This window comes from Podarcis filfolensis (genome assembly GCF_964270895.1).
Source record: "Podarcis filfolensis genome assembly, chromosome: Z".
Lineage (NCBI taxonomy): Eukaryota > Metazoa > Chordata > Lepidosauria > Squamata > Lacertidae > Podarcis > Podarcis filfolensis.
In genome coordinates, this window is record NC_139617.1 from 7,527,785 (window position 1) to 7,553,499 (window position 25,715).

General features: G+C 39.5%; 1 protein-coding gene across 4 annotated transcripts; it reads left to right on the forward strand.

Moving 5' to 3' along the window:
• On the forward strand, window positions 1-25,284 carry FMR1 (fragile X messenger ribonucleoprotein 1). Of its 4 annotated transcripts, none has more exons than XM_083596721.1 (16): window positions 1-855; window positions 3,867-3,919; window positions 6,753-6,846; window positions 8,847-8,918; window positions 9,568-9,716; window positions 10,337-10,430; window positions 10,525-10,641; window positions 11,472-11,642; window positions 11,756-11,834; window positions 13,754-13,863; window positions 16,437-16,499; window positions 19,369-19,455; window positions 20,191-20,386; window positions 21,253-21,432; window positions 22,325-22,407; window positions 23,331-25,284. In XM_083596721.1, exons 1-16 carry the CDS (start codon window positions 805-807, stop codon window positions 23,490-23,492), a joined length of 1,761 nt encoding a protein of 586 aa, XP_083452847.1. In that variant the 5' UTR covers window positions 1-804; the 3' UTR covers window positions 23,493-25,284. The 4 variants fall into 4 exon arrangements, with proteins under 4 accessions (XP_083452847.1, XP_083452849.1, XP_083452848.1 ...); XM_083596723.1 differs by having other exon boundaries at window positions 38-855; window positions 23,336-25,284; XM_083596722.1 differs by lacking the exon at window positions 16,437-16,499 and having other exon boundaries at window positions 131-855.
• The last annotated feature ends 431 nt before the right edge of the window (window positions 25,285-25,715 follow it).

The window sequence follows — 25,715 nt, forward strand, 5'->3', positions numbered from 1 at the left end:
AGCCTCTCTTGACCCGCCATGTTCTTCTCGCTTTGTTGCGCGAGATCGCGCTCCATCCGCCCACCCGCCCCGCTGCCGTTGGCCGGCGCGTGAGGGAGCTCAGCCTCTCGGCGTTCGGAGGAGGTCTCGCGAGAGGGCGCGCGAGGTTAGCCCCGTACTCGCGAGCGCGAGAGCGCGCGCTCTGCCTCCGCGCAGGCGCAGTCGCGAGGCCTTTTAAACCCCTCTCCCCTGCTGCCGCCGCCCCCTACCCCCCCTCCGCCTCCGCCGCACGCACTAACTACTGCTGCCTCTCCCGCCGCCGCCTACTTGGGGCCCCGCCGCGTCACGTGACGGCGCCAGGTTTTTAATGTTTACATTCGAAGCGGGCGGCCCGCGGCGGCGCCCCTCCCCCGCTCCCCGCCTCATTCTCCTCAGTCGCCTCAGCAGCAGCAGCAGCTCCGGCTTCAGTCTCCTCGGAGGCGTCCTCCCCTCAGCGACCGTTTCGCTTTCATTTCCGGGCAGCAGCAGCGGCGGCGGCGGCGACTCTCGGCAGCCCCAGCCCCCAGCACCACGACAACGGCGGCGGCGGCGGCGACGGTGGTGGTGGCGAGCCGCGTCGAGGAGGAGGCGAAGGAGGAGGAGCAGCAGCAGCAGCAGCCGCTCGCCGGCCTAAGCCGCCGCCGCCTCTTGCTCCACGCGCCCGCCAGGGACACGGAGCCCGGAGGCCACAAGAAAGGAGGAGCAGGCGGCCGCGGCGCCGCCGGCTGCCTCAGCCGAGGAGGGCCTTCCAGCGCCGCCAGCCCAGCCTCCTGCCTGGCAGCAGACATGGAGGAGCTGGTGGTGGAGGTGCGCGGCTCCAACGGGGCCTTCTACAAGGTAACGGGCGGCGGAGGGACGGCCTGGCGGGGAAGCGGAGGTTTAATGGGGGGGGGCAGGCGCCCGCCTCGCGAAAGGGGCTCCGGGGTTGCAGGTAGGGACCTCCGGCGACCTGGTCACCTGCGCCCTCGCCCCACGGTCGCCCTTTGGCGATGGGCAACAGCCCCCTGTGGCTGAAGGGCTGCGGGGTTTTTTTTTGGGGGGGGAGCCCTGGCCCCTCTCAGTTTGGCGGCGGGGGTACGAGTTGAATAGGTTGAGTTGGGGTGGGTCCACCTTGCGCGTTCCTCTTGCCTTGGGCTGACCGGTGTCCTGTTGCCTTGGTGGGGGGGGGCGAGTTAATGGTTTGCTTTGTGTCTGTGCTTTAGTTATTATTATTATTACGCGTTTTGTGTTTCCACCTTGCATTACCATTCCTTAAGTTTGTACGCCGCCTTTTTGCGCTGCGAGCCGCCCCGCGGTCTGCAAAGGGAAGGTGGGCGTACGAATTTAAAGCATGATTTAAAAACGTGCATCGGACTCAACCGCTCCTTCTCCCGCAGCTCGGTCCTGCCGCGAGCCGGGCAGAGGCGCCCCAAATGGGAAGCGGCAAAGACCCCGAGCAAGAGAACGGGGCTCCCTCCTTGGGGCTTCCAGCAACTGGAATCTTTTACCGCCTCGCAGGCAGCGGGGAGGGTGTGTGCGCGCACTTTGTCCGTGGTTTTTGTCGTCGTCAATTGTACTTTTTAGTTGCTTTATTCAGCGCACGGCAACCCAAAACTGCAGACAGACAGACGACACACCCACCTGCCTGACATAGATAGGATAACTAATATGGAAAAAAGAAATGCATGAAAAACATCCCACCTGCTTCCAAATGGCCAATATTGGTGGTATATGCAGTTCATTTTGGGTGTCTGTATATTATATGCGTATGCTCATGGGGTCGTTTTGGTAAAGGGTAGGTGTCTGAGTTGGGCAGTAGTTAACCCAGCTGAGTTGGGGATACCTAGTTTTGATGAAGGGGGTTAAGGAGTTGAGAGGGTAGGAGGCTAGTGATGCCGTGGTTTCTTTCCCTGGGTGATTGAGGCATGCATCCCAGAAGCCTTAAAGGTGTATTTGGGGACCAGGTGGGGGAAAGTGTAGGTTTTGAGGAAGAGTTGCAGGAGACATTTAACTTGGATGAGGGGATTCTAGTAGGTGAAGTTGAAAGAGTGTGGCCATACATGATGAGATGCCCAGTCTTCGTTGCTCCAAGTGCACCAAAAATTTGTAAAAGTTCTTTAAAATTGAATCCTCATGAGCGCCTTTTTGCATAGTGTTAGCTAACACTATTCCTTGCTTCAGGTAGGTAGCCATGTTGGTCTGACACAGTTAAAATATATTAAAAAATTGTCCAATAGCACCTTAGAAACCAACTAAGTTTGTTCTTGGTTTAAGCTTTTGTGTATATTTCGACTAATTCTTGCACCTGTGGTTCAAACTTGCATTGGTCTTAGGTTGGCTTCTGCAACAAATTAATAGTTAACTTCAAACTGTTAATACATTTGTATCAGTTGGCTGAAGGTTCTTTTTATTTTTCCTTTCACAGAATATTCTCAACCAAATTATTCAGGCATCCTCTGCCCTGTTTCAGCCCTATTGAAATCAAAATCACAATTATTGTGATTCATCTGCTAGCATATTAGAGTATTAGACATATTCCATTTGATAGTGGAGAAATTGGCTTAATGGCAACATTCAGAACATGAAGTATCATTTATTGTGGATTTAATTCAAGTATCTGTAATTTCCAGAGGATTCAGTGGTATCAACTTCTGAACCTTAGTTTTCCTAAGAACAATACCTAGGGCATACCTAGTCCTCTAGGCATTGCAGTTGGTACAGAAATTGAACTAAAAATCCTAACTTGAGCAGCTAGGATCTGCCTAGATTCTTAGAAGACATTTGTGCTTAAAATAGTTCATCACTGTTAACTTTCACTTTTTATATAAACACTAGAAGGTAGCTCTTAATGCTTAACACTAGTAGATATTTGGGCATTGTTTCTTCCCTCTGTTCTTTTTGCAGCAACTTTGACCAAAAGACTTAATACTTAGCCTCTTAAATGACCACATGGTTTAAGGCTATAAAACCGATCAAACGGGCCAGACCTAACCAGTAGTTCAGGTGGAATTTTCTGTCTAAATGATGCAAAAGAAGCAAGAATGAACTTGGGAATTTGTTTCTGCAAAAGTTACCTGCTTGTTATTTCCAAACAAGACAGTTAATTTCAATGTATCAAGATAGTTGTGTCCAAACAAGACCAGTGGTAGTTATTAGTGGGGGTTTCTGATACTATTTCTTTCATTCCATTGAAATAGGTGTGTTTTTACTTTCTAAATGTACAGGTTTATTAATGCTGCTCTTCAGCTGCAATATGTACAGTTAAATTAATTTGAATCCAGCTACAATCAGCAAGTTACTTAAATAGAACTAAATAAAAGCATCTGCCTATAATACTATGGAAGCATGCAGTGGTTCTTAAAAGTTTTCTATTTCAGGACCGCTGTGGAGGGTTGCTTTTTCTGAATCGGTGGACTTGTGAAAAGATTCCAGATTAAAATTCAGAAGTTACATTTGTCCCCTCTGAGCCTAATCTTGCAATGCTAGTGCTCAAATAGTGGCAACTACTTATTCACTGTGTGTGTGATACCATACTTTCTAAACATTTGAGTAAAAATGTTCTGGGGTGACTGGATAGTAATTCTGCAACTTTAAATACTAACTTTAAACAAATTTTTTGCTGTAACATATTAATAATAACATTATGCATGCCATACATATATTTTGGTACCCTTTTGCATTTGTCATTTTTCTCTTCCATGCATGTAACGTCCATAAATTCTTAGCATAGCCAACCAACTGCTATATTGTGCCAGTTTGTTGCATTTAGAATAAGGATTCAGAGTTTCCATATTATACCATTAAGAATAATTTGTATTTAAATGATATCTTAATAGTAATACCTGTAAATTCTCACTTCTCTTTTGCAGGCTTTTGTGAAGGATGTGCATGAAGATTCAATAACAGTTGCATTTGAAAATAAGTACGTATGGTCCTGGTACTGACTTGAATAGTTTTAGGAGATGCACTTATCAATTTTATATAATCCAGAAATGTAGTGGCATTGAGGTAGTGGATAAACTTAAATAAGTTAATATTTTGATATTTCTCTTGCAGCCTTGCAACCAGTTTTCAAAACTCCCATTGTTCTAGGTGCATTGTTCGACAGGGAATTTCATTAGCATGAGCAGTTTCTGAGCTCTGGGCCAAATATTTCCGATTAAAACTGCAGAGTGGAAGGAAAGGAGGACCTTTTTCTGCCTCCTCACTTCCAGCTACTCTCTGAAGACTGGAGAAGAAACCTTCTTAAGTATATTAGGGGTGGGTGGTCAGGGGAAGGACTAGACCATGTGAAAAATGAAAATAATATTTCAGCTGCAATTCATTCATTTTCAGCTTTGTATTCTTGTTATTAAAAAGCACGCCTAGACATTCTATTCTTGCACCCATAACCTAGGTTTAAGGTGCCATTTAGCTCCTAGCTTTTATATCTCAGTTTCTAACACTGCTTGCAACTACTTCCAGAAGCGGTTGCCTGCCATTGCTGGCATTTTCTTTGGAACTCGAAGGCACTTGGTCAAATGTTTGGGGCAAATGCATGCTATTATTTCTCACAAGTATATCCTCACCATTAAACACATGGGAAAAAATGAGTTGCTGTACACTTAAATAGCTCCTCCCCTTTATACCCATAGCTGAAGAGTTCTGTGCATAGAGATGACTATGTAGGTTGGCACTGGGATATTTTTTCCATGTGGGGGAGCCGTTTCCCTAATGCTGTAGAATAGTTTATAACCTGAAGAATTGTTGAGAAGTTTTATATAAGGAGATGAATTAAAACAAACAGCATGTCTGATAAAGATTAATCCATTTCAGTATTTAACATTATTGAACACTAAAATTTGTTTTCTTGAATGATTAACACACTAATCCAGTTGTCTTTGGTGAACGAATTACATGTATAAATATTATTGTTTACACTGCTTAGATAGTTTTATGATTAAGTAGTCTTAATCTTAAGAAAATAATATCAATTGCAGGTTCAGTTGCTCCTTTGAAAGCTACCTTCAAATGCTAACCTTCTGCATTTCTTTCTTGCTCCAAGATACGAAACTGCATACCTGAACTCAGGAGTCATAGTTTATGGTTTTTCATGAACATTCCTTTCTTGGCTGATTGTCTCTTCCCTGCCAGGCTATGTAGGAAACAAGTCACAATCCATGGTTCAGACCTTAATGTTAAGCCAGGGATTGTGTTTTCCTTTCTCCATGCACTTGCATGTAGGGGACAAATATGCCAGAAAGAAGCAGTCAGGGTAAACCGTTAATTCTGGTTTACTGTGACTTACAAATGAGACCTGTGAAAATGTTCTGTCTTGACCTCTTGTATGACAAAGTGATAAACCCTAACCCAAGTGTGCTTTATTGAAATCAGTGAAATGTTCATGTGATGCATTTCACTCATGGCACTCATCTTTTGCTGCCAACTCACATTACTTTTGGTGATATGCTGCAATGCTTCTCTGTGATATCTCTTAAAAAGAGAGGTTAACTGTTTAACAGTCTAACACTTTGTTTCGTGTAACAATGCAAACCTGAAAGTCTTATGAGCACCTAAATCAGGACTTTTTTTTTTGGGCTAAGGGTTAAGTTACTGTGATTAATAATTGAAAATATAAATATTATGAAACCTGTCTTTTTCCCCCCTTTTTGATGTCTTGTTAGGGTTTGTGATTTTGTGTTGACTTAAAATAGTGCTTCAACTGTCAATATACTGTTCTAAGGTTGATTCTTCCTCCTTTGGAGTTAGTTCAAGAAGCTGTTGTGCTATGACTATTACTCCTATACAATGAAAGTGAGGATTGGAGAGAGCATTTATACAGTTTGGGGCATTTTAAATTGGAGGTGCACAACTCAAATTAATAATAATAATTGAGTTGTGCACCTCCAATATACACATTTGTGCACGAGCCTTCAAAACATTCTATAACATTAGGCATAATGCAAATAGAAAAGCATGTGTCTAGAAGTTCTTCCTCTGCCTCGGTTTCAAATGTTTTTCCAGCTCTTATCAGAGACTGATGAGAAATAAACTTCCTGATATCTTTGCCTGCCAATCTGCACCATGTAGGATCCCTCATTAAACTTTTTTCAGACATGTTTTTTGTTCCACCACTGTAACGACTTTTCAACAACCTTATTACAGTACTTCACTGTAACGACTTTTCAACAACCTTATTACAGTACTTCACTTTTTTTCTCAGCAACCCATAGCATGATATTTTCACTAATCTCAAAATTTAGATGAAGGAGAAGCTGTGCAGTCAAAATGATGCAACCATTATTCTATTTTTGATATTACTGAGTGCTTTAAACAAAGATTAGAAAATTAGTGTTTTACATTCTTGGTGGGGGACTACAAGCTGTCAGGAAATAAGTTACAGTTAGTCCATAGGCCTTCCTTCATGCTGGTTTGCCTTAAACTTTGTCAAATAAGTCAAAAGAAATTCATCTGTGGCAATGAGTAAAACAGCTTTTGGTTACACTTTTAAAAGGCTATTTTTTAATATTTCAGAATTACAAAGATAAAAATCCATCTCTTTCCCTCATTTAACACTCTTTCCAAGTTAGTTAGCTTATATAATCAGCTCATTGCAGACTCCTAATAATTTTGAATTTGTTCAGATTATTCCAGCTCACAGGGTTAGGGTCCAGGTAAGTAATCACTGGCCACTGTTCTTTATTGATGTTGTGTACTTTCTGCTTCACCTGTTTCAGTTACTATTTAATAGCCTTTGCTTTTATTTTGTATTTCAGTTGGCAGCCAGAGAGACAGATTCCTTTCCATGATGTCAGGTTTCCTCCACCTGTGGGTTACAATAAAGATATAAGTGAGAGTGATGAAGTTGAGGTAATAACTGTTTTAATTGAAGTTTTTAGGTCAGGGGAGAACATAGATAAAGTTGTAGGTTTTTTTAGAGGAGCATAATTGCAGTCTGTGTTAAAACTTCTTTAGGCTACTTTTTCAAGCAGTGTGCATCAGAAGCAATTCACACGCATTAAAAATCCATTTGAAAGAAACAATCACACAAAAGATCTAAACCAAAACAAACCGTACAGGCATAAGAAATCCAGGAAAACAGTAGATGTTAGTGTGTGGACACAAAGGTACATGCAATCAAAAATAGAACATTTTTCTGTTTACACTTAGATTTTCACATTGAGAATCTTACATTATTACTAGTTGAGAGCTGATGGTGTATGCAGGATGAATAATATTACATGCAGACTCCAGAAGTGTCAAAGAGATCATTTTTAGCAAAAAATGCAATTCTGCTGGCTAGGTCTTCAAAAGAACCCCAAAGTGCCATACTTTCATCATTCTGGGTTTAATTTTTAAATCACTTTTTTTAAAGAAAGATAGCTTGCCAGTTTGAGGTAATCTAGAAATAAGACTAAGTAGAAAAAGAAATATTAACAGAATAAATCTGATTATTTTCCACAACTTCACTAATTCAGTGGAAACAGGACTATAAACTATCTTTTCTATACCCATCAGAGATAATTTACTGTTGCATGTCTCTCCTTAATTGTAGCCTCAATCCCACATGCTACATGCATCGAGAGCTTCTCATAGAGATCTGTCTTAATCCAGCCTGATGCTGACTTGCACTTCAGCACAAACCCTGTGTTGGGCAATTAGTTCATGTCCAGCAGAGATTCTTTTGCATCTCAACTTGGAACATACAGCAACCTGTTACTCAGTCTCTAGCCCTTGGCTCTAATCGTCAAGCAGCTTGCAGGCATAGGATTTGAAGCAATGCTGCGGGTTTTCCAGAAAAATTTGAGGATTGAAAATTTTTCATTGACCCCAATTGATATAGTTCTAACTGATAGTGTGCTTATTTGCCTGGTTTTTATTAAACTAAAAGCATGCACTGTTTTACTTGATCTACAAATATTTCAGACCTTTTCCAATAACCCAAAATCATTTGAACTGCAGTGTTTGTTTAAAAGCTTTACTTGGAAATTCCTAACTGCACAATCCTCTACATGTCTCCTTAGGAGTTAGTTCAGCTGAGTAACAACAGGCTTACTTCTGGGTACTTGGTTACAGACTTTCAGCAATTACATATTTTCCCCATATGTTTAATGAATTTGTTGAGGGTAAGATTGTGCCCACTGGTGCTGTCCCATAATTTGCACGCATTCAGCTGTTTACACCATGCACAACTGGATTGCCTGGTACAAAATGTATATGCATATAGTTGTACAGAACCTGCTCAGAGCCATTCTCAACTTTCTCACACTGGCTGAGGCAAAGCCTGATGCTACAATCCAGTTCCACTTCCATGCATTCATTGAACATGTATGAAGAACCAAAGTATAACTGTGAAACTGCCCAAACTGACTCTTAATGCATTCAGTTTTGTTTTTTTGAAACACTGTATTTTTTAGAAATAGAAAACTTGCTATTGAAAGAGAGTAGAAAATATCCATTACAGATTCTTTCCCCACCACACTCGCCTTGGAAAAACTAGCTTCCAGATCACGCCCAGGTGAGGTGCAGGATGGCTTTGAATATGGCTAGACCATGTACATTTAATACAGCAGAATGGTTATGGTGCTGCAACTCAGTGGTATGTAGGGGGATATGAATAATAATCTTTTTTCAACTACTAATTTCCAGTATAGTGGGGAGCATTATTAGTGTGGTGTCCTGTTTTTCCCCTAGATCATAGAATTGTAGAGTTGGAAGGGTCCAAGAGGGTCATCTAGTTCAACCGCTGCAATGCAGGAATCATTTGCTCAATGTGAGACTTGAACCCATGACCCTGAGATTAGGAGTCATATTCTGTGACTGTGTCTACTGCATAATAATATGATATTCTACACTGTGATTTTGTTTAGGTTTATTCCAGGGCTAATGAAAAGGAACCATGTTGCTGGTGGCTGGCTAAAGTGAGAATGATAAAGGGTGAGGTAGGAATATATATATTTTAATATTCTGGCATTGACATGTTAAGTGTAGCTTTTGGATTTCAAGTTCTTGTGGGTCTCTTTTCAAGTACTTCCAGTTTATTGGAAATTTCCTCCTAGAACCCAAGTTTAAATATGTGTTGAAGGAACGCAGATGGCGCTGTGGTCTAAACCACCAAGCCTCTTGGACTTGCCAATCATAAGGTTGGCAATTCAAATCTGTGTGACAGAGTGAGCTCCCATTGCTTTTTCCCAGCTCCTGCCAACCTTGCAGTTTGAAAGCATACCATTGTGAGTAGATAAATGGGTACCACTGCGGCGGGAAGGTAAATGGTGTGTCTGTACGCTCTGGCACTCATCACGGTGTTGCGTTGCTCCAGAAGCAGTTTAGTCATGCTGGCCACGCGACCCAGGAAAGCTGTCTGTGGAAAAACGCAGACTCTCAGCCTGAAAGTGGAGATGAGTGCTGTACCCCGAAGTCAAATTTGACAGGACTTAACCATCCAGGGGTCCTTTACCTTTTACCTTAAATATATGTTAAAGCAAAAAAAGTAGTTTCTCTCAGACGTAGTGAGACCCCTTCGAAGTAGTTGTAGCACACATCACTTCTCAGTTAAACATTCTCTTAGACAATTTTGTTCTTTTGAATTAGTTTTATGTAATAGAATATGCAGCCTGTGATGCTACCTACAATGAAATTGTCACAATTGAGCGTCTACGATCTGTGAATCCCAACAAACCTGCAACAAAGGATACGTTTCATAAAATCAGACTTGATGTACCAGAAGATTTAAGGCAAATGTGAGTATAAAGATCTTTTATAAAGAGTTTTAATTCATTTTTTAAAGTTTGTAATACCATCTCATTATAGTTTTTGTTCTACTCCAATAACAACAAATGCTTGACTTTTACAAAGATGTTTACAAATACATTGCAGTTTAGATAGTTCTGAAAGGCATTGTGTACAGCAACATAACATTTAATTAAAATATTGTATTTATTGCAATATATACATGAATATGAATGATTAGGATCCCAAATCTCACCTGTCACTATTTAATTGCCTGTACATGTATGGGGCAGATAACCTAACTAATTGAAACTAAATGAAAATGTGTAAGTATAAATTTAACTACCGTTGGAGGCTTGTGAATTATTTCACTTTTAGTCACTTAAATATCATACATGACTCAGGTCTTTTTCCTAGGCTGTGGCATTTCATTGTTATATTGGCATTGTTGTGATAAGGGCAGGTCAGCTGAGAAACACAGTGGAGCTCTTGGGCAGCTCTTCTCTTACCTCACACTATGGTGCAGAGCATACTAGGTTATACTGTTCTTCATGCAATCCTGTGATTGCTTTACGATATGATGGTTCCATTAAATGAACATTCTGAATTTTTTAAGTACTTTGTGTTTTAGGTGTGCTAAGGAATCCGCACACAAGGACTTCAAGAAGGCAGTTGGGGCATTCTCAGTCACATATGATTCTGAAGCCCATCAGCTTATAATTTTGGTATGTGTTTCTGCTTTTGATGTATTCAAACTGTTTTACATTGGATGTGATACTGATCAAAGATCTCTTTTCCTCCTGTCCCCAAATTCTTTAGTCTATTGATGAGGTAACAACAAAACGCGCAAATATGCTCATTGATATGCACTTCCGAAGTCTTCGCACCAAGTTATCACTGATTATGAGAAACGAAGAAGCAAGCAAACAATTAGAGGTACTGTATCTGTTTGTATTTGAAAAAAACTGCACTGAAACTCCACTAAAGTTGTATATGCTCTACTGATACCTCTGTGGAGAGTTTCAGGTGGTATACACTTCCGGGTTTGCTGTGTTCGCAACCTGAAGTTTACATATCCAGAGGGATATGTAAGCAGAAGTATGACTGTGTTGGCCCACTGTCCCAAAGAGGTAGATAACACTTCAATATTTAATTCATTGCCAGCAGTAGCCCTTGAAATAGTCCACTGTAGTTTCCATTTTACAGGCTTGCCTACCAGTAACTATTGAGACCATATAATTTGAACCTAGCTGAACTTTTGGAATGGTGAATACCGTAGATTCCAGTGTATTAGGCGCCAATTTGAGGGGGTTGTTTTATACGCTTCGGCAGCTTCGCTGGGCAGCGGCAGTGGGTGGCGGGCTCCGTGCCGAAAGGAAGACACCCAGCAATGCTAAGCCGGCTTTGCTGAGCGGCTTCCTCCTGGCAAGGAGCCCACTGCTGTTTTGGAAGCTGCCGTCGCAGCAGCAGTGGGCGGTGCGCTCCGCTCCGCACCGGAGTGGAGCCCGCCACCCACGGCAGCCATACCCGGCGTATAAGACGACCCCCAACTTTTAAACCTCTTTTCCGGGGTTAAAAAGTCGTCTTATATGCCGGAATCTACGGTACTTTAAAATGCTAACAGATTTTCCACACGTAATTGCTTTGCTAGCTTAACTGATTGTATTTGGTACTTTTTAAGGCGTCTCAAAGAGAGCATGAGGAACTTTGCTGATTTTGCACTCCTCTAAAGTTTCATTTCTAACCAAGAATGCATCTTTTCACAGAGTTCAAGGCAGCTTGCTTCACGATTTCATGAACAATTCATTGTACGTGAAGATCTAATGGGTCTGGCCATTGGCACTCATGGTGCTAATATTCAACAAGCCAGGAAAGTACCAGGTGTGACAGCTATAGATCTTGATGAAGACACTTGTACATTTCATATTTATGGAGAGGTGAGTTGCATCTGTTTCTCTTTCTCTCTCACTCTCACTTACACATACAAACACAGCTCTGATTCTAAGACACTGCAGCTCTTTAACATCCATTTTATTTGTATTTCCTATAGGATCAAGATGCAGTAAAGAGGGCAAGAAGTTACCTTGAATTTGCTGAAGATGTCATCCAAGTCCCCAGAAACTTAGTAGGTATGTTGATTTGAACTATGATTTTGAAGCTGTTCGGAATCTAAGGCTCAAAGCAGGGAGTAGTTGAGTGCTGCTATACCAAAGAAGGATGTCAAAAATGCATTAACGTTTTCAAAAATGCCAAAGTTCTAGTGCTTTATTAAAGAAAAGTGCATGCTTATGAGCTTGTCAGGTTTCCTAGACTTTACAGAAACCGCAGCAAGGAGATGGCTTGTTCATATCCAAGCAAACATTCACACACTCTAGATACAAAGCAACATACACCACTTTGACCTGATTTCCCATCACTTCACCTGACCGAATGAGGGCATAGATGGCAAATACCCAAATCTCACAGATAGCTTCCCATTTCCGTTCTCAGAGCCCAGCAGCCAAACCTCACAGATAAGGATAACATCAAAGCTAGCCAATTAGTCGATTTCAAAGCAAGTGAATGTGAACATATATGAGCTCATGATTACATCAACTACCAATTAATTGTGGCATTTTCAGAAAAAGAAAAAGTTCATGAAAAGTTCACTGTTGGTTCAAAAGCTAAGTCAGTGCTCTTTTCCTTGGAAAGATCAGAAGACTATTTGAAACATGGCTATGCTATTCTTTAAGCTTCAGTTGTGATACATGTGTTGTGGTTTAACATCCTAACAATACACACCATAAAAAGTCCACACATAGCTTCTCAAAACCATGCATTAGACAGCTTTGAGTTAAAAGATGCTTTTCTGTATTAACACTGAGGGCATTTACCTGGCTTTTGGAATAGGCATTTCAAGTAATAGAACAAGTGATATATTTTATCTATTAATTGTGTCTCTTACTGGATCCAGCGTCTAGCAATTGATCACATGCACTAGAGCCAGGAGATGCCATCCTGCATATTACAAATATCTAGGAAGCCCATATGGATAACTTTTTGCTCCTCTTTTGTGCCTTTCCACTATCTGAGCATTCAAGTTCTCAAATTATGAATACTTGACTTGCTAACTAAAAAGCATAATATTTACTTTTCCTCATTGAGAGACATTATTTTGTCCACTGAATCAGCACTTGCTTGCTTAACATTCTGCACCCCAAAAGCTGGAAGAACCACTTTGTTTAATTGAAATAAGTGTTAACATATTTCAATTTGATTTCAGTTTCATAATTAATTAGTTTATTTATAAATGTTATAAGTTTATTTTGTTTATAAAAAATATATCATAGAAATAATAAAGCAGTTTACAATAATGACCATATCTAATAAAACACACCCAAAAATCCAAGACCCTCTGCCAACTGTTATGGAGAGATGTAGTCTTAATTATCCTATTTTTATATTCTTATAAGTTTAGAGTCAAACAGAAATCTGCCTCTTGCATTTAAGTAGGTATAATCCTGCAATGCATGAGGATCAAATAACTGCAAGTTATAGGGTTGTATGAAGACTAGTTACAGTAACCAGGTAGCATACTTGAATTTTAAGGAGATAAACTGATTAAAAATGGGGATATGCGATTGAAGTTACTGTTTTTAAAATTGTGGTTTTTTAAATTTTTCATTATGCTAATCATGATCTATAACATCTAGAGCACCTGATTTGGATTAGGATGAATGTACATTGCTGTTTTGTGATAATGTGGGGTTTTTTTGTTGAATTAGTCCAATTTTTTAAGCCATAGGCTAGGAGAAAAGCGTAAATACGATAATCAGTGGAGATGGAGCATGTGTGCGTGCATGGTTCTCAATCTCACAGGGAAGCTTCTATGTGCACTCAACCAAATTCACTTACAAGCCCCATGGAAGGGAGTGGTTGGTATGCAAACTTACTGTAGCAACACATGGTTGAAACTTTCAGATAGTTGCTGAAATATCTTTTGTGCTAATATTTCTATTTGTCTGATCAAAACCCTAAATTCTCCCTGTTGTGTATGTTTTTATAATAGGAAAAGTTATAGGGAAAAATGGAAAACTCATTCAAGAGATCGTGGATAAATCAGGTGTTGTAAGAGTGAGAATTGAGGCTGAAAATGATAAAAATATTCCACAGGAAGAGGTATGTGAAGTGAAATAAAGTGGACTTGGTTTATATGCTGTTTCATATTTAGCGAGGGTGGGGGGACAGATGCAATTTCCTAAGCACTGTCCATTTCTATTATAAAACTTATGCATATAGGTTCTAAGTTAACAACCCTGCCTAATTATGATTGATCTGTTTAAATAAACCTGTTTTAAGAATAATATTTCATTGTACAGTGGTACCTCTGGATGCGAACGGGATCCGTTCCAGAGCCCTGTTCACATCCTGAAGCAAATGCAAGCTGTGCATGCACGGGTCGCAATTCGCCGCTTCCACGCATGCACGTGACATCATTTTGAGTGTCTGCGCATGCACAAACGGCGAAACCCGGAAGTAACGCGCTCCGCTACTTCCGGGTCGCCACAGAGCGCAACCCGAAAATGCTTAACCTGAAGCTACTTCAACCCGAGGTATGACTGTACTTAAAAGTGCCATTAAAGGTAAAGGTAAAAGTACCCCTGCCCATACGGGCCAGTCGTGTCTGACTCTGGGGTTGCGCGCCCATCTCGCTTAAGAGGCCGGGGGCCAGCGATGTCTGAAGACACTTCCGGGTCACGTGGCCAGCGTGACAAGCTGCATCTGGCGAGCCAGTGCAGCACACGGAAACGCTGTTTACCTTCCCGCTAGTAAGCAGTCCCTATTTATCTACTTGCACCCGGGGGTGCTTTCAAACTGCTAGGTTGGCAGGCGCTGGGACCGAGCAACGGGAGCGCACCCCGCTGTGGGGATTCGAACCGCCGACCTGACGATCAGCAAGTCCTAGGCGCTGAAGTTTTACCCACAGCGCCACCCGCGTCCCTAAAAGTGCCATTAGTTATCCTTATTTTTAGCCTGGTGAAATAGGTCGCTATTTCCATTTTAGAAATTAAGACCTTGAATTAGGAGAGAGGGGAACTTTCCCCATGAATACACAGCAGGTCCATGGCAGAGGTGAAATTTAAACCAGGATGCAAGTCGCCGGAGTAGCTTATCTGATAACATTAGCTTGATATTGTTGAAAACTGAAGGTTTTCCTTTATTATGTTTGGATAATTCGTACCAGGGTGGATTTGATTTAAATCAAATTGATTTAATCAAATTGATTTAAATCATTTTTAATTATTTTATACAGAAAGACTCATTCTTGCTGGTATAATCTTAATATTTACAACCAGAGGAAGGTTTCATTTTTGGAATAATAAATTTTCAGAGTAGTTTTTACAGTTATATCAAAAATTACTGATTTGGTTATACTATTAGAAATACATAAGCAGATAATTATGAAATTGTTGTGAGGTTTAATAAGTAAACTGTTTATATTTGGACAACTTTTCTGCTGTACTTTATTGGAAGGAGAAAAATTATCATTTCCTTAATAACAATTTAAGCAATTTATTTAACTAAAGCAATAACATTGTAGCATATGTATCCATGTTTGTTAACTGGTGTGGTTAAATGTTTTTGTTTAAAAAACAACAACTTAGCTTTAGCACAGATGAAAAACTTAAAACAAATCCTCATTTCCTGATGCATAGCCTTTGGACTATAATGTAATTTAAACAGAAGACTATACTTAGAAAGATTTTTACTCCAGAAGCATTTTATATTTAAAAATCTGATTTAAATCAAAGAAATCCTATTTAAATACAAAAAATACAATTTTTTTAAAAATTAAAAAATCATTTATTTTTATCCACTGTGTCCTGTAGATTAATAACAAACCATTTCCCATGTATAAATTCTTGTGTAGTAAAATGTCACTATGCACATATAAGTCAGTATCATTAGACTTGTGTGAATCCCAAGGTTTTCAAAGGTATAATGAGGATTGCTCAATGGACATAAAAAATTAGTTGACTGAGGGGGGAGGGTATGAAATGGAGAACTGTGAAAGAGACTGGCTTAGAACCCAGGCATCTTAAAGGGTCATAATACAGACTTCCTTTTTTTAGGTTCTGAAAGAGCAACAGATTCATGTATGGGAACATCGAGAGTTGTATTTCCATTTCAGAATTTAAGTATATCTCACAGCTTAGGTTTTGGTGATGGTCTTTATATCCTGCTGTATCTTATGGGCTCAGAACTTTAATAGATTGAGTCCAAAGTTTGGTGGTGGTATTTAGCCAAAAAAATTGTATTGTAATTTTTTTGTACAGTTTTGTACAATTGTACAGTTATGTACAATTGTAAATTTTTTATTGTACAGTTAGTTCCAGTAGTATATTTGTCACTTGCCTTTGGTTTTTTTTATCAAACATATGTATTAATAAATATTTAAAACACAAATCTGTTGCATTGGCCCGTTGCATAATTTCTCTGGAACTATAAAGTGCTTGTATGGTGACCATGTCTCAAAAAGCAGAAAGTAACTACTGCAGAGAGATACTTGCACACTTAAGGTTCTACCAATGTATACTGTAAATTAGGCATATACCTATTTGCAGTTTTCAAATGCTTCTTTAAAAGGTGGGTTGCAGTGTTTATATCCTGTCAAGTTTTGAGTTGAAGGTTCTGTGTTAACTCCTATGTATTTAATGACATCACTAATACTTGCATTCCTTACACTGCAGGCGTTAGTTGTGTCATCAACTGTGGCAGGGAGAAAGCAAAAACCTGAACTCAAAACTTGGCAGGTAAGTAACATTGAACCTCCCCTCCCCTCATTTTTTCCCTCTTCTTTTGCAAGTTGATTTAACACTTAACATAAGTGATAACTGAAGGATCATCTTTTAACAGATAAATGTACATTTAACATGTAACAATGGAAGGGGAAGACATGGTTTGCTGGGGAGAGGATACTGTTGGAGAGGTGGGGGACCCAGATTTCTACTGGCAATCTGCTCCCAATCTCTTGCCCATTCTCTATTTTTAACACTCGATTGAGAGCCACCCAGAGTGGCTGGGGAAACTCAGTGAGATGGGCGGGGTATAAATAATAAATTATTATTATTATTATTATTATTATTATTATTATTATTATTATTATTATGTTCATGCCTATACCCTTGGAGGCGTAGGGGAATTAGAGGTGTCACTGAACTGTCTTTTTCCTCTTGGGAAGGCTGCAAATCCTTCTGGACTTTGCTCCCTAACTTTACAAAATGTAATGTGTCATTTAAGTGGGGCAACCACTCCCCTAGGACTATTGTGCCCTCTGATAGGCTGGTCCTGTTGATGAACACCAGGCCAGTACTTAACAAAATCTCAGCTCTGATTCTGGATAAGGGAACAGACCTGCCACATATTACCAGGACCTGAATGAATCAGCTGGTTAAAATCTAACTGACCCAGCTTTGCCCACCTAGGTACTCAGTGCATCACCAATCCAAATTAGATGGTCTGAAGGGGAGTCATTGTCCACAAGTGTAATTATGTTCAACATAATATTAATATAATAATTTATTATTTATGCCCCAGCCATTTGGCTGGGTTTCCCCAGCCACTCTGGGGCAGCACCCATCAGAATATTGAAAACCTGATAAAACATAAAATATTAAAAACTCCACTAAACAGGGTTGCCTTCAGATGTCTTCTAAAAGTAAAATAGTTGTTTATTTCCTTGACATCTGATGGGAGGATGTTCCACATGGAGGGCACCACTACTGAGAAGGCCCTCTGCCTGGTTCCCTGTAACTTCACATCTTGCAGTGAGGGAATCAACAGAACATGAAACCCCCTCTCTTCTTTCCTGGCCGATGTTGTACCTGGTGTTTGGTCAGAGAAATTGATTGGGGCTGCTATGGGTGTCCTGTCAACCTCAGAAGCCCACTGTTGAAATTCTGCAAGGCAATCTGAGGAGATAATTGCCTGCCTCCATGTGAAGCTAAGTGTTGCCATTGATAAAGTTTCTGAAGTGTTCAGCGTATCATCCTGTCCATTTTTATGGAATCTGTTGCAGTTACTCATGCCTGAAGATGTACACAAGATGTATGCAGCTTGCTATATGCTCTCTGCCCATGCTCATCTCATCTGGTTTGCATCTAAGAGTTGGGAACACTGTTTTTGGATTGTTTCATTCCTGTACAGGTTCTCTCCCACCTTGTGCTGGACGACTCTGCCTGGGTCCCTTTCATCATTCCCATTGCTATTTAATACCTATATGAAACTGTTGGGTGCATTCATTTGGAGGTTTGGGTCAAGGTGTCACCAGTATGCTGAAGATACCCAAACAGCTACTAAATTCTTACAACGTGTAGACACTGTGGATGGGCAGTTTCCAGGCCGAGCAATTGAGTTGTATACCTGCTCTGGATGGAGTTTTACTCTCTAAAGGAGCTGGTGCATAGTTTGACTCTGCTGCTCAACCAATTGCTACCTCTAGAAACCCAGCTGGCCTCATTGTCTTGGAGCGTTTATTACCAATTTCAGTTGGTGTGCTAACTTTGACGGTTCCTGGACAGGGATACCCTTGCCATGATGGTCCACGCAATGATAAACTCATGATTAGACACTTTCAGTGCTCTGCACATGGGGCTACTCTTATGCCTGGTTCAGAAGTTGCAACTTCAGATGCGTTCATGGCACACTCAGCATTGAGATCAGCATCTGCTGCCTACTTACTTGTGAGCCAAATTCAATGTTTTGTTGATTTTATCCTGGGATGAGGATATCTAGCAGACCACCTCCCACAGTACAGATCAAGCTAATTTGTAAGATCTTCTGAGGAAACACCACTGGTCAGTTCAGGACCAGCATGTTGTCACTTTAGGACAATTCAAAAGTGGGCCTTTTCAGTGATAGCACCCACTTTCTGGAATCCCCTTCCTCAAGTAATTCATGAGGAAGAGATAGTACTGACTGCCAAAGAATTATTTAAACCTTTGTTGGCTTACACCTTCCTCAACTGACTTGTTTTTTTCTTTTTCTTTTGTACACTGCTTGGCTTTAATTGAGATATACAGGTAGCTCACAACTGCTTGCATGTGAGATTTCAACTTTGCACAGTAGAAATAACACAGATTAAATACACGAAAGGCAGAGTGTTTTTTTTGTGCAGTTCCCCCACTCAGAAAGAGCTTTTAAGCTCTTCCTCGCTTGCGGGTTGGAGGGTAGGCCTATTCAATGCAACAGCTCCAGAAGTTCTAAAGCGTGGTTTTTTGTACATATGCACCATCTCCAGAATGTAACCCTCATGTAAGTTGTGAGTTATCTTTATTATGAATAAATATAATTTTATAGAATTGTATCCAAAGTTCTACTCAGAGAAGACCCATTGAAATTAATGGACATGACTAACCTAGGTCCATTAATTTCAGTGAATCTACTCTGAGTAGAACTTAGTTGGAAAGAACCCACAGTCTTTATGTAAACCACCTGGAGACTGATACTTTATTATTTGCTTGTAGTATTTTATGTTGCTTAACAAAATTCACATAGATTTTAAATGCCATCTGGAAAGTTATGAGTATCGATAGAGCTAGGAATGTTCATTCTTTTCCTAAAGAAATTGCAATTGCTATGGCTTTGCACCTGAAGATCTCTGATTCACCAATTTCTTTCTAGGGAATGGTTCCTTTTGTCTTTGTGGGAACCAAGGACAGCATTACGAATGCCACAGTTCTTTTGGATTATCACCTCAACTATTTAAAGGTAAGGAAAATGAACATACTTCGTGGGGAGTGGAAAAGTTAGCTTAGAACAGCAATGTCCAACAGGTCGATCGTGATCTACTGGTAGATCCCTGTGAGGTTTTGATAGATCGCGGTCGATCTCTGGCTCCCTTTCTTTAGTGCCCCCAAACTGACTCCTGTCCCCCTCGCCCCCCCTCCATAGCTGTATGATCTCTGGGAGGGAAGATGGAGCTCTCTGGAGCTTTCTCTGCTGCTGTTTTGATCCATAGTGATCTTTTTGTGAGTGACTTTACCCCTTTGTCCCTAGCCTTTCCCCCCAAAAAAGCTTTTTTTTAACCCCTAATAAAAGCTCAACAGATTCGAGCTGACCACCACCCCCCCAAAAAAAACCGGGGCTTTCCTCCTCCCCCAAAAAAGCTCCACAACTTTGAGCTGAACCCCAGAAAAACAGGGGTATATCATTGCCAGTTTTTAATTCTGAAAGTAGATCTCTGTCTCTTGAGAGTTGGCCACCCTCTGGCTTAGAACAATGGTTTGTGATATTTTTCTGAGTTTCTAAGCTGATTCAAATTCTGATGTTAAATAGCTATGTAGGAAACAGAATTCTTAACAATGCTGAGTAACTGGTTTAAATCCTGACATTATAATATATTTCTTAAGCCAGTTGTGGAAGAAGCCAAACCTCTGACCAAGACATTTAATAAGATTGGTTAAAATGGCAGCAACTTCCTGTAACTTATTTCTCTATTTATAGGAAGTGGATCAACTGCGTCTAGAGAGATTGCAAATAGATGAACAGCTTCGACAGATTGGGGCCACTTCCAGACCACCACCAAACCGCACAGATAAAGAAAAAGGATACATGACTGATGATGGCCCAGGCCTTGGAAGAGGTAGCCGACCCTACAGAAACAGAGGGCATGGGAGACGTGGACCAGGCTATGCTTCAGGTAGGTAACTTGGATTGTTCAGACTTGTACCCTCTGATTTGTTATGTGCCTTTATTTGTTATGTGGTTGAGTATGTCTAAAAATGTGAATGAGTTGCAGATATGGAAATAAATGTGACTTCTACATAATAGTTGTGACACCTACTATGTTCATTGTCAGGTTCATTTGGTTATGTCTTAATGTCCATTCTGAAATACTATACAGATTGAACATCTATAAATTTAGCTTTATTAACGTACTAATGTACCTTAAGTTGAAAGTAATGTATTGAGTTCAAAGATCCTAATTTCTTACCCAGAAGGAAAAATTACCTCTTCCATTATCCATAATTGGATAGTGAGGTTCTCATTTGTTTCTGGGTGCTGTATAACAAATTACAAAAACACCATGAAAAGCTTTTATTTTTACTGAAATTTTGACATTGTCATGTGAACTGTATTGGTCAGTGTCTACAAACTGTTGTGAATATAAGTCAGTCTACACATTGTTCTTGTCACTACTTGCAGTAGTCTTAACAAGCCGTTCTGTACAATTTCTTCACACATGCTACATGTAATCAGGACTCTTATTGCAGCTATGTCAAAGCAGATTTTAAACAGCATCTCATATAATAAATTCCTCTTCATTCTTAGCACTAGTGAATTGAGCTGAGATCCCTTTTCTGAAACAGATAAGCTGCTTAAATTAATCTAGACTAGAACTTTACTTTTACATTGCCCTTGCTGAGAAATATTACAGAAACTATATGAAACTAATATTTTAGAAAGAGGCTAGTTTTAACCGGTGGGTCATTCAGTTGGTTGGATTTTTCTAAAATATTGTGAAAATAGACTGTGGTATGTCTTGGTTTTTTTAAACTTTGATAGGAGCTAATTCTGAAGCATCAAATGCTTCTGAAACAGAGTCTGATCACAGAGATGAGCTTATTGACTGGTCATTAGCCCCAGCAGAAGAAGAGCGTGACAGCTACCTTCGTAGAGGAGATGGGCGAAGACGTGGTGGAGGTGCACGTGGTCAAGGAGGAAGGGGTCGGGGAGGTTTCAAAGGTGAGTAAATGATTATGATACTACATGGCAGATGAGCTATTAGAGCTCTTGATCATGTCCTGTACAGCTGGTGTGTGTCTGAAATGAAGAAATGAAGCTAGTAGATTTGCTGAACAACATTGTAGCGGTAACAAAACAAAACAAAAACCCCGTTTAAAACTGAATCGGGCCAAACCATATTCCATGCGAACTGAGGAATGGTAGAGGCAAAATAGCAACTGGAATTTCCAGAAAGCAAGGAGTGAGAGAATACAGAGGAGAAATACATATCATTAAATACTGTTGTCCACTCACAAGAAGGACACCAAATCTGCCCAATTAACAAGCTGTTTTGTTCCTACACAATATATGTCCCTAAAGTTGCACAGCTTGGGGCTTATCAAGGCAGGTTTGCTATAGGTCCCACCCCAAGCTACTGATTAGAGGTTTTTCTGTGACTCATTTCCCTAAAATGTTTTATGATTTTTATCTATCTTAATCTGTGAACATCTAATTTCCACCAGAAATGTAAAGCATTCCTTTTTTTTACATTTATATATCACTTTCCTACCGGTATATTTTCCCCTGCATAAGACACCCCCCCCCATGTATCAAGACGACTCTTTTTTTTAATCAAAGCGCCGGTATATTTAGTACCATATATTTAAACAGCAGCGATCAGGTTGGACAAAGTTGTTGAGCTTTTCTTCAGCAATCACAAGCTTGCCCAGTCCACCACTAAGCCTGCACTGAACACAAACCCCTGTGCATTCACCATCTGTGTATAAAACAACCCCCAATTTATGACTAATTTTTTAAAGCAAAATATTGTCTTATACTTAGAAAATACGATAAGATCCAAAGAACAACAATAACAGGGAAGACTTTTCTAAAATCCATTTTTGATGTGCAGGAAATGATGAACAGTTGCGAACAGATAACCGTCAACGTAATTCAAGAGATACTAAAGGGAGAACAGCAGATGGGTCACTTCAGGTAAAAAAATCATTTGTTTGTTTATTTTTTTATTACCTATGCACTCATCAGCATCTGCATAAATGGAGTTGCTCTTGATAGTCATGGAGTGATGTATCCATGCACACCTATCCCTGTCTGCATAAGAGTCCCCACCCCCCCCACCCCCCTGGCAATTCTGCAACTTTACATTTGGTCATTGGAAGTTGCCTCAGGAATGGTATATTGCTACCAATGACTGAAGATGTTCATTAGCCCAAGGGGGAGGGCTAATTTTTAGCAATTCCTCCTTCATTCCCTTGTGTGCCCCTAAACCTGACTGGGTAAAATGAACACTTTGAGCTGGTGCAGGAGGGGTGGGAATTACCTAAAACTGTCGTCGCCTCCCCCAATTCCGCTGGTGGTTACCGTCCATCAGTGAACAGACACCATTTGGTACCACCCAAAATAATTTTATTTAGGTTTTTAATCTCCATCATTCCCAAAGTATCAAGTAGAGTAATACTTTTGAACAGTTGACTTAATAAAAGCTCTGAAATGCATTTTTAGAAATTAGAAATCCTGTTTCTAAAAATATACAAAAATAAACCACTGCTTAGCTTTAACTACTAAATGCTTATCTGTAGAAGATCAACTTCCATCTTATTTGGAAGGTAAATTCCAGGTTTTGTTGGGTTTGCCTAGGAAACCAGTCCTGCAAAATTACTAATAGCTATGATACATACAGTCAAGTGTTGCAGAAAGTTCTGACCTTTGTACAAGCCTAAATGCCTGAACAGTATTAAAAATAAATTTTATTCCTTTTAACGGCACACTTCTAGAATATATTTTATTTGAAGAAGGGGGAGAACTTCTTAGAAAAAGTGCTCTCCAACGAGTCTTGATAAATGTTCCTTTTTAAATTATCAAAGGGGTATGCTTTATATAACTCTAATTTGTTTCAGATCAGAATTGACTGCAATAATGAAAGGAGTGTCCACACTAAAACATCACAGAATACCTCCAATGAAGGTAGCCGGTTGCGCACGGGTAAAGATCGTAACCAGAAGAAAGAGAAGTCGGACAGCGGGGATGGTCAGCAACCGTTGGTGAATGGAGTACCCTAAACTGCATAGTTTGAGAAGTTATATTTCCTAAACTGTTTCAGTAAAACTTATTCCACATTAGATAAACCTATTAGGCCAAAGACAAATAGTAGGCAAGATGGCGCAGGGCATGAAATGAATATAAAAAGTTCTTTTCGCCTTTTCTAAACATCAGTATGCAGTTTTTTCAAAATAAGATGTTTTACTTGCATTAAAAATACCTTGAACTTCTGGAAAAATTGCTTTTGAGTACATATTGCACTTCAAACGATGAAATAATCCATTTGTTTGTTTATAAAATAATGAAACTGTGCATAGGTATTTCTGTTCAGTTGTACCATTTCAATGAATTGGTCAAAATCACTGCTAAATTTCAATTTTTAGAATAAATAGTGTTTGCAGTAATCAGATTGGGCTTCTGTTTTTAATCTTTTAGGAGTTACTCACCTTAAACATTAAAAGGTTCTGTTTTATGTCCTGTGTCAGTTCACATTTTGGTTCACTTTTTCAGTATTTTAGTGAACCTCTCGATATATGTGTAATGTAACTAAATTGTCATTTTCATTAGCAAAAAGTTGTATGATCTGTGCCTTTTTTATATCTTGGCAGGTAGGAATACTATATTTGGATGCAGAAATCAGGGAAGCTGAGTTGGAAACACTAAATGTACAATATATGTAGCAAAACTTCTCCAACAATTAGTACTTTATTAGAAGAATGCATGCTTTCCATATTTTTTTCCTTGCATAAACATCCAGTTAGGCAATTTTAAGAATAGAAAATTTATTTTGCACTGAAATAATGGCAGATTGTGTTACTGAGATGGTGTGTTTTGTTTTTGTTTCCTTTTCAGACAGGACAAGAGAAGTTTTTTGTTTTGTTTTTGTTTGTTTTTTTAAACCTATTTCCATTTGTGATAAACTAAAACAATTCATGGTTACTGAGGGAACAAATTGTAACTTGTTCATAAGCTAGTAGTTTGTGCCTGCTGTTGGCCAGAGGACCAATTTTGAAGAATAGCTTTCTTTTTAGTTCCCCTACATTTTTGTTTGAAATTTGGAATCTGTCTCAGATGAGAAAGGAAGTTGATTTCTATATGTGAAACTTAGAAAAATTCAGGGATAGTGTAGTTCAACAGCCTTGGAAACAGAACAGTCTTACAAGGTCTCGTGTACAAGTAGATTCAAAACATGTTACTGAAGTTGGCATTAAGTTTAGTTGCCCATAATAGGGGTGGGGGATGCTTTTTATTTCTGATCATGAATGAAATTGTACTTGCAAAAAAAAAAAAGTGTAATAGGACTTCCATTTTAAGCTATTCTGTTTTTCTTAAATTACTCCAGTAGGAGTTTGGGTGATTATGTACAGAATTGTACAAACCTGGCCCTTGTATCTGCATGTTGTGCATTTTTGTTTCTCTGCTGCTTTTTCTCCGCCCATCCACCCCCTTGCATACAAGCAAGCATATAAAAATGGCAACAAACTGCACACAACTTAACAAATATTAAAAAGTCTTAAATATTGCCAAACTTTAAATGTTGATTGATTTCTAGTTATTTATTTTGGGGGAATGTATAGTATTTGAAAAAACTGAAATTGGTACCTTGCACACATCATCTGTAAGCTGTTTGGTTTAAAATACTGTAGATGATTAACCAAGGTAGAATGACCTTGTAATGTAACTGCTCTTGGGCAATATTCTCTGTACATATTAGCTACAACAGATTGGATTTTATGTTGACATTTGTTTGGTTATAGTGCAATATATTTTGTATGCAAGCAGTTTCAATAAAGTTGGATCTTCCTCTGCTAATGGATGTTGATGCAATCTTTATAAATGATTGCTTTTCAAAAAATCAACTTAAAAAGAAGCAAGAACCTATTTTATTTCTGTGTTAAATTGGAAACATTGTTTACTCCAGATGTGTGAAAGCTGAAACATTTTCAGTTTCAAGGATTTGGCTGGTAATGTGCCATTACTGGTTGAACAGTACATATTTAGCAATTATATGCACTAATTTTACACTCAAGGCTGACTTCAGTAAGGTGCTAACTAGATTTGACTTACTAAAACTGTAATAGGTTAATCACATTTTCAAATGACATTTTTGCAGTATTTTTGTGCTTTAGATGTGTATCCCTTTCCAAGTCAAAAAATCCACTGTTTATAAGTATTCGTACAATTTAAAAAATTGTAAAATCAAAATGTAAAACTCATTTTGAAAATCATGCGTGTTACAAAAG

Bases quoted from the DNA above. Each gene is read 5' to 3' on its own strand.
- FMR1 (XM_083596721.1), top strand. From the start codon at position 805: ATGGAGGAGCTGGTGGTGGAGGTGCGCGGCTCCAACGGGGCCTTCTAC. The intron at 6,847-8,846 runs GTAATAACTGTT...GATTTTGTTTAG, and splicing joins GTGAGAGTGATGAAGTTGAG to GTTTATTCCAGGGCTAATGA. The intron at 19,456-20,190 runs GTAAGGAAAATG...CTCTATTTATAG, and splicing joins ATCACCTCAACTATTTAAAG to GAAGTGGATCAACTGCGTCT.